This window comes from Carassius gibelio, chromosome B10 (assembly GCF_023724105.1).
Source record: "Carassius gibelio isolate Cgi1373 ecotype wild population from Czech Republic chromosome B10, carGib1.2-hapl.c, whole genome shotgun sequence".
NCBI classification, from domain to species: domain Eukaryota; kingdom Metazoa; phylum Chordata; class Actinopteri; order Cypriniformes; family Cyprinidae; genus Carassius; species Carassius gibelio.
Window position 1 is genome coordinate 18,940,107 of NC_068405.1, and position 9,238 is coordinate 18,949,344.

A 9,238-nucleotide genomic window follows, 5' to 3' on the forward strand; every position below is an offset into this window, starting at 1 on the left:
AATAAACACATGTCAATTGTCATGAATCTCCATTCATTTATTTTCCCTCGTTTTTGCACCACCTGCTAGTGACCTTTACTAATGCTGATGAAATTATAAAAAATAAAAAAAACATGGTCCTCTATGACGTGTTGGACCCTATAGGCTTCAACACTGATTCTACAGCTATAAATAATGAAACCACACGCAGAACATTGACATCAGCACTGAACACGGACAGACGTGACACACTGAGCCAGGAATACATTTTAGCAGATGTCATATAGCTTAGAAGAATAATCAAGGTAATTTGCTGAAATACAAGCCACAATAACATTGACATTTTTCCAATGACAAATCATTTTTGGTAACAATGTGTTATTCATTTAATGAAAATGTATTTATTTACATTATTAATATAATTTTTTTTAAATACATGTTGAATAATTTATGTGAATTAATAATTTTGTAATTTAATGTCATTTAAACCATTTAATACAAATTGAATAATTTATAATTCAATACTTTTTCTAAAGCCAGATATTGTTTCTTTTGTAAACAGGTATTCACTGCAGGTTTAAGTATGTCACAGGTAAATGAAACCACAACTTCTGTAACTGAGTTTTTCATTGTGGGTTTCCCTGGACTCCAGCCCAAATACTACAACCTGATAGGAGCGCTTTTATTCATCATCTACATCGCTGTAATTACTGGAAACTCTCTCATTGTGGTCTTGTTTGTGACTGAACGCAGCCTTCATAAGCCCATGTATATTATCATGCTGAGTTTGTCCTTGTCTGATATTGGTTTCTGCACAGTAGCTCTGCCAAAAGTCATTTCTCGCTATTGGTTTAATGACGGTTATATTGGCTTCTATATTTGTCTGTTTCAAAGGCAACTGATTCACTATTTTGGTACCTTGAACTCCCTAATTATGATGAACATGGCACTTGATCGGTTCTTGGCGATCTGTTACCCGCTAAGATACCCTGTTCTAATGACTAACCGTACTATGAGGCTTCTAATAGGGTTTTCTTGGGTTACTGCAGTGATTGCTCCAACCATTAGCTTAATACAGACAGTGAAGCTGCCATTCTGTGGGCCAAACAGGATCGCTCATTGTTTCTGTGATGGTTCATCTATAAACCAGCTGGCCTGTGCTGATGCAACCATCACAAACCTCAATGCATATGCTGTAGCAATGTTTGTGCTTCTTGTTCCATTCTCTTTCATCATATTTTCTTATTTAAGTATCCTGGTGTCTGTGCTTCGAATAGCAAATGCACAGGGCCGAATTAAAGCCTTTTCTACCTGTGCCACACAGCTGACTATCATTACCATCTATTACGTGCCCCGCTTCGTGGTTTATAGCACTTCTAACATCCCAAATGTTCAGCTGCTCAACAGCAGTCAGAAGATCAGCCTGGTCATGTTCTACAGTCTGCTTCCACCTTTAGTGAACCCCTTCATCTACTGCATCAGGATCAAAGAAATCAGACAGTTCTTTATCAAATGGTCTGTCTACATTATCAGGAACAGTCAAAAGTCAAAAGTCAATAAGTTAACTACTCCAAAATGAAATGATGTACATGTCAAATTTTATCATTTTATGAAACTAATGTACATTATTGTTTTAATTGCTTTACATTAATATAAATAACTTTTTGTTGATATATATATATATATATATATATATATATATATATATATATATATATATATATATATATATTTGTTAATCATTACAGCTTTTTACATAAATGTAAAAGGCTGAGTGCATCTTACAGGGGGTGATTAGCCCTTAATGTTAATAAAAGAAAAAAAGCTTAGAAGAATGAATTGGAAAAAACATTTTCACTCTCCAAAGATATTTAATCATATCATGTACTGCTGTTTGACATGCTATATTCCATGTAAAATATATATGTGTTTTTCTAGAAAAGAAATTGCTTCAGATTTGAATTATAAATAAATCATGAATACCCCCGCAAATGTGCCCACTCTGGATTCAGGAAAGCTTGAATTAAACAATTTTTCTTTTTTATTTGTTGACAGGCACAGCTTGTGTAAATTTTCCTGCATGCTCTATGACTGTAGTGTTTTTCTTGCTTGTTTCATTGTGTTCCTTTAGATCACTAATACCTGTTACTACTTTATTTATGCATCTAATGTTTCAGTTACAGAACTTTTTCCATTTTTTTACCTATTTCTATAAAAAGTCCATGCCAAGTCAAATTATGTGATTATTTACTCACTCTTTGGTCAACAATGACCTTTGATTCATAATTTTTAATCATAATTTGATTCTTAACACGTTCAGTTTAAGAAACAGTGGCAGCACTGGTGTTGTATGAAGGCCTTGGCTTTTGTGCTCATCAGGTTACAATGGTTTCTGACCAAATACTATGTATAGTTTCCCACTACAGGACACTTCCTCTAAAAAAATGAGAATCCTTCAGTCAGATACATATTTGTGGACATTTTTAGACATTCACCTACAAATATAATACAAATTTGTATATACATATTAACATCAGCCTCAAAAAAAGTTCAAGAACCCAGCGTTACATGAACAGTGGATGCAGTTTGTTTTTCCGGGGCAGCAACAGAGTTTATCAAGTGTGTGTTCTGGTCATTTGAGTGACGAATGTTTAATAAACAAGGCCCAAATCGATGCTGGATTTGTACATCATTTGCTATTAAAACATGGAGCCATCCCTGTGATAAAATTGCCCATTCATGTAAGTTCAATTGCATCAGATTTCTGTATTTTGTTGGAAATTAGCATCATCTGTATTATAGCTCCGGAAAGAATTTTTCATTTATAAATATGATTAAAACTAAAGACTTTTTGGATATATGAAGGATGCAGTACTACTCTATAGGTACTCAAGATTAACATGAGATTAGGTGAAACTGTGTGTGTTATGTACCCTTTAACGTTCTTGTAGCTGCACAAACAAATGGCATTTCAGCCCACCAAAATGGACAGGGCTGACTGTCAATATAAGTCGGTGCCAAATACCATTTCATCAGAATTTTCTCCTTTAATGTAAAGATCATCTCCTCGCTGAACTCTGAAAAAGAAAGAAGTAGCTTGCTTACTTGCCGAAAAAGAGCACCGGCAGCAAACTCCTTCAGCACTTCTCTCCTGCGGCCATCCGTTGAACACAAAGAACAAATATCTTTTCCTAGGATACTAGGAGCAAATTTCAGCAGCACTGCTTCAAATGTCAAGTCACGAGTGTGCCATGCAAGTGTGTTGAGTGACAGTGAGTATGTTGAGTGTTGAGTCAATACCGTGCACCCATCCAAGCCTTGCAAAACCACCAATGGAATAATGTGTTACTTTTGCTGACTAGCGCACTGCACATAGCCTGCGAGATTGGTGTGTCAGCATGCTGTTGATCAGGTAAATGTTCTCCATTGCTCAGGTAAGTGAATTTTCATTGGCCCTGATGAGTTTCATGGCCAAGGTAGAAGAATGGAAGAATGTATTCAGTTTAATGAATACATTCTCGATGGTGCTTAATGCCGTGTACTAAAGCAGATGGTGTGGTGGCAGCCTATGGCCACCTTGCTGGAGGTCAGAAGGGAGCCCATGCAGTGGGAAACAAGAGGGGTTGCCTGGTGGTATGAGGGGTCGCAGCCACTCTGTTCCCTCTGCTATTGGTGTCCAGTATAGGGTACAGGGTAGTCAGCATGATCCGCCTCAAACCCATCAACAAGAGCAATTACAACAGCTTTCCCAAAATCTTGCACGCTTGCAACGCCCCGACATGCGTGGTCGTTTGTCACGTAATGGGCCGTTAATATGACGGCATTGCCAACAGCCTGGCCATTTTGCTAGTGAATGTGATGGGGTTCGGGTCTCTTCTCAGTTCCAGTCTTTGGGACCAGGCCGTCCCTTTGGTGGCCAGGCCCGCCCAATTTCAGCCTCTGAAAACTTGTGCCTACTGTTTTGCAGAGCCACACATTCGGTGGGGCAAGCTTTGGCTCAATAATTGATTTACTAAATTTGACCAAGGTTTCAAAGTTAATGGCCTCCTGTCCGTATGTCAAGGTAATATTGGGACGGGTCAAGGTGCCTTGCTTGGTAGATACTGGGTCGATGGTGACTACTGTCCCTGAGTTTTTTTTTTTTTTTTGCAATATTTTTAACCTTGGGGTCAACAGCGTTTTCACTATTGCCATTGGTTGCAGCTTAAGGTGGCCAATGGCTTAGCCATTACGTATATTGGGTCCTTGGAAAAGTATTTGGTGCTTTGTGGGAAGTTGAAACCACAGTGTAGTGTAATGGTGGTTCAGGATCCACCAGGTAGTTCCCATATTTTAGCACCTGGCATTTTGGGAATGAATGTGATTCAAAAGTGTTTCCAAGAGCTCTTAGGACTTCACGGTCTGGCTTTATTCGAGTTGCCATCAGTTCTGGGGCACCTGTTTCAGTCCAACAGGCTTTCCAATGCTGCCATAGCAGTAGCCTACAGTTGTCTGGTTGGACCAGGGGTAAAGTAAAGGTTCAGGGTAGGAGGGCTTGTAGAATCCCTGGGGGCACAATGAAGCTAGTGGCTTGTTCGTACCAGTATTCTGGGGCCACTGTGAACTGCGTTATTATTATATTAAGTTTTAGTATTAGATGTAGGTGTTTATTGGAAGCATAAAATAATCATACTGACCTGTAGGTTATGACCTATATAGCCTATTTACGTTTTTAAAGTTGAGTGCCCTCTAGAGGGCGTGAATAATAATGATAATGTCGTGGTGCGTCTGTCGTCATGAAATGATGCATGACTGTCAAAATGTTTCACTTCTGATGTTGATTATAGAGATGAAATCAAGTCTGATGCTATTAACTTATTCCCCAATTTTTATAAGGTCTTCGATACTTTAAAACACCAGTCCCTTATTAACTCTTTAGAGACTTTTCGATTTCCTTCAAAGTTCATAAATATTGTTTAAATTTTGTTCAAAGAAATAGATAGTTGTATAATTTAAAATTCACGTACATCACCAAGGTTTCCTATTCCTATTTCCAAGAAGAGATGCATTTCCTCTTCCATGTATAGAAGAATCGTTAGGCTGCTTTTTGCACACCCTTCGGACTATTTGAGTGGAACCGAATGCCTTTCGGACTGTGCAATGCCCCCAGAATTTTCCAGCGATTGATGCAGCGGATATTCAGTGACCAACAGTGTCAATCGTTGCTTCTTTACTTGGGTGACATTGTGGTCTTTTCCGGTTTAGTTAAACAACATCTGGAGAAACTGGGGGCGGTGTTGAGTCGGTTGGAGCAGGAAGAGTTAAAGGTGAAGCTCTCGAAGTGTGCGTTTTTCCAGCAGCAGGTACGGTATTTGGGCCATGTAATCTCAAACCAGGGTGTGGCCACGGACCCCAGTAAAATCGAAGTGTTGTCTTCTGTATGGTCCTTTTTAGGATTCACTAGGTACTATAGGCGATTTGTTGAAGGTTTTGCAAAGTTGGCTGCCTCGTTGCATTGGCTAGTGGCAGAGCTGGCCAATGGGGGGTCATGAAAAAGGTTTCAAAGGGCGGCCATTCAAGTCTGGTCTAGTGAGTGTCAGGCCAGTTTTGATGCACTTAAGACAAAATTGTCTACTGTTCCAGATTTTGCACTACATTGTTTTAGAGGTTGATGCGAGCTATGGGGGTAGGGGTGCGGTATTGTCACAGGAGCAAGGGGGCCGAGTGAGGCCTTTAGCCTATGCCAGCCGGGAGTTTGAGACCTGCAGAAAGGAACATGCAGAACTATAGTTCCATGTAACAGGAGTTTGTGGCCCTTGAATGGGCCATGACAAAAAAAAAATTGTGAGTATCTGCTGGGTCACAAATGCACAGTCTATACAGACAACAACCCATTGAAATCATTTGGCCTCAGCAAAGTTTGACGCCACAGAGCAGCAGTGGCTAGGCCAACTGGCCTTTATTTGAATATGAAGTCAGATATCGGTCGGAGAGGAGTAATAAAAATGTAGATGTTCTATCTAGGCTGCATTTATCAGATTCCCAAACCATAGAAGCTATAGCCCCAGGCACTACTCTCCCTCAACCAATGCAACAGGTGCTACAGTCCGTACTGACCAGGGTTAACCAATTGGCCATTTCTGCTCTACCAGCTCGTACACCGGCTGAGATTGCTATTTTTCAGCAGGCAGACTCTACCATTCAGGAAGCTTTAGTTTTTTGGAGGCGGGAGGAACGACCCAGCCCCCAAGAGCACAAACAGGTCTCACCACAGACATTGGCCCTGCTTGAACAGTGGGATCGTTTAGTGGAGTGGGATGGTGTGGTTTACCGTAAGGTCTTCTGTTCAGACGGAGACGGAGAGAAATGGTATGGCAATTGTTGCTGCCCGAGGCCATGCAAAAAGAAGTACTAATTAGGGCTGAACGATATGGACAAAATTTCATATCTCGATTTTCATGCCAAATATCTCGATATCGATACAATACGATATGACTACTTGTTCTTTTGCTAAGCACAACCTGCACAACACGTCACTCTGGTTTACATCGCCTTTTCTGAATCCAAAATACTTCCAAATTAAGGAAGATGATTTATGTTTTGGCACCAAGTCAGATTCTGCACTGCCACCGGCCGCATTATCTCCCACACTCATTTTCTTTCTTTCTAATTTATCCATCCCTGGAGCGTACGATCAAGTGCATCACATGATCAACTGCTAAATTCAAATGTTAAATTTAGCCAGAAACAGGCGCGCTTAGAGCTGTCATATATCACAACTTTTCAGTGTTTTCAACCACATACTGTTTATTTTAGGTTTCAAGCATATAAATTCACATAATTACTAAAAAAAATACATTTAGAGTTTGTAAAATACACACTGATGTCTATGGAAGAGGTAATAATAATCCTTTCCATTATAATTCAACACGTTTTATTCATATCAGATACACATTGTGTAAGTAACTTCAATGTTTACTCTATTCTATTCCCAGTTCACCAGCCACTTACTTTTAAGTATTTCGGGAGAAGTGGATGAATTCACGTGTTGAAAACATAGAGGTTGTAAATCCAACAGATCCGATTCTCTGAACTGCATCTGCAGTACAACCTAACATGGCGGTGCCCATCGCGCATACAGCTCAACTAACGCGATCGTTGTAAAGGTGTTTAAACAACAAAATACTTCCACTTGCATGTATTTGACAATCGGAATATCAGATATTTCATGCCATAGCTAACACATTTGTGAATATTCTGAATAAAAAATGAAAAATGACATAAAAGCAGATCATCATTCATTCAGCGATGTTGCTGCTGCGGTGTGTCACGTGACAAGCAATGACGCGTCACCATGGAAATGCCACCCCCCCCCCCCTCTTGTGTGCATGCTGGCTTTAGCAGTGCATTCAAGGGCACTCGTAAAACTGATGTTTGTTGTGACTGCCAGAGTTGTATGCAGGGCGAGCGCGGAGAGGGGAAATCTAAATCGTCTATATCATTGCTTTTTTCGATAGTAATATCTTGAAAGTTCATATCTAGATATAGATACGATAGCGATATATCGTTCAGCCCTAGTACTAATACAGGCCCATAAGCAGCATGGCCACCAGGGAACCAAAAGGACCCTGGAGCTTTTACGGGAGCAGTGCTTCTGGCCAGGTATGGCTTTGGATGTGGCACGCTGGTGTCAGTTGTGCGAAAGATGTCAGGTTGCCAAAGAGTTTCATGGGCCACTACTGGTGGGGCGACCCAATGAAATCTTGGCAATTGATTTTTCTACTCTAGAGCCAGCTAGGAGTGGGCAGGAGAATGTCTTGATAATGACTGATATAAGTATACTTTGGCTGTCCCGACAAGTGATCAACAATGCTTGTAGGTGAGTGGTTTTCAAAGTTTGGGATCCCTGGCCGAATTAATTCAGAACACGGCCGCAGTTTTTAAAATGGGATTATTCAGCAGCTTTGTGGTTTTTGGGACGGCGTGCTCGAGGTGGTGGGCCCTCTTTGGTGAGTAGTGTGGTTACCATCACCGTGTGACCATTGCTGCATTGGTGGTGTGGTTGTGCACGCGTGCTGGGGTGGATTGTTTGGATACTCATGCCCAAGCCGCTGGACGCCCACCAGTGAGCCTCACACCCGGTTTTGTGAGTGTGCGTGTGTGAGAGGCCCCATGTCAGTACAATGATTCACACACCCTCGTGTGCTATTTATTATTGTGTTTAATTGATGATGATGAATTGCTCAATCTCCATTGGATTGCTGTGAATTTAGATATATTGTGATACGGTATTGACTCTACCCAGAGTGTAGTGTTTTAGGAATATGCTGAAGTCAGCTTCAGAGTGTTTAAATTTTTTTCTGTGAATTTTCTGTGAAATTGATAAATAAAATTGTATTTTCTTTTTTTTTTTGTATGGAACCATTTCTTTTTGTTCAGTGCCCAAACCTGATTGCCTAATTCTATAGAAGTCTTGGTGGTTACTTATAGTTCCCCGGGTTAGATCCTGGGGTGACGTAGTCAAATTACAAAACTGCCGCTGCTACACAAGCGAAAAGCAAGGCCATAGACAACTTGGCAGTGTTTGAGTGCTACCTTTGGCTGGAAATCAAGTACACAGACAAAGCCGCCTTCCTCAAATCCCCAATCTCCCCTCAGAGTTATTTGACCCTGCTGTAGATGGATTTGAAGAGCGCTTCAGTGCAGCACAAAAGTCATCACAGGCCATGTGCCACATCCTGCCTAAAGTGCTCCAGTTTTTTCAAGTCTCAAAAAGGCTCTCTTCCCAGCAGCCTGTGAAGCCTGCTCTGTCTACTGCTCAGAACAAAGCATGAGCTCCAACAGTACCCTCAGATGGATAAACCCTTTCCAAGGACATGGGCATCCACACCAGATTGACATAGGGCCCTGAGTCACAAAGGTCATCTTGATCTCAAAGCAGAGCAGAACAAGAGAGGGTTAAGTACAGTAGTGTAATGTAATGAAGTAATTATACAGTGCTCAAGTATTTTTTAGGAGTATCTGTAATTTACTTGAGTTTTTATATCTAAGCCAATTTTTACTTGTTGTACTCCACTACATTTCCTAATTCAAATGTATACTTTTACTCCGATACAGTTCCCCGAAGCTTAAGAACACGGACTGCCGGAAAGCAGGTTTGACGAATCATTGGTCTGCCGTTTGCAGGTTAGACTCATGCTAATGTGCAAACAAGTGATGATTAATTTTCCACTCAAATTGAATCTGTGGTGTGTGATACAGCATCGCGTGCGATAATATG

General features: G+C 40.6%; 1 protein-coding gene across 1 annotated transcript; it reads left to right on the plus strand.

The window, feature by feature from the left end:
• The first annotated feature begins 461 nt into the window (after positions 1 to 461).
• LOC127966117 (olfactory receptor 2AT4-like) lies at positions 462 to 8,792 on the plus strand. Its single transcript, XM_052566953.1, has 3 exons — positions 462 to 1,517; positions 5,224 to 5,373; positions 8,617 to 8,792. The coding sequence occupies exons 1-3, from the start codon at positions 563 to 565 to the stop codon at positions 8,790 to 8,792; spliced, it is 1,281 nt and encodes a 426-aa protein (XP_052422913.1). The 5' UTR covers positions 462 to 562.
• Positions 8,793 to 9,238: the final 446 nt, after the last annotated feature.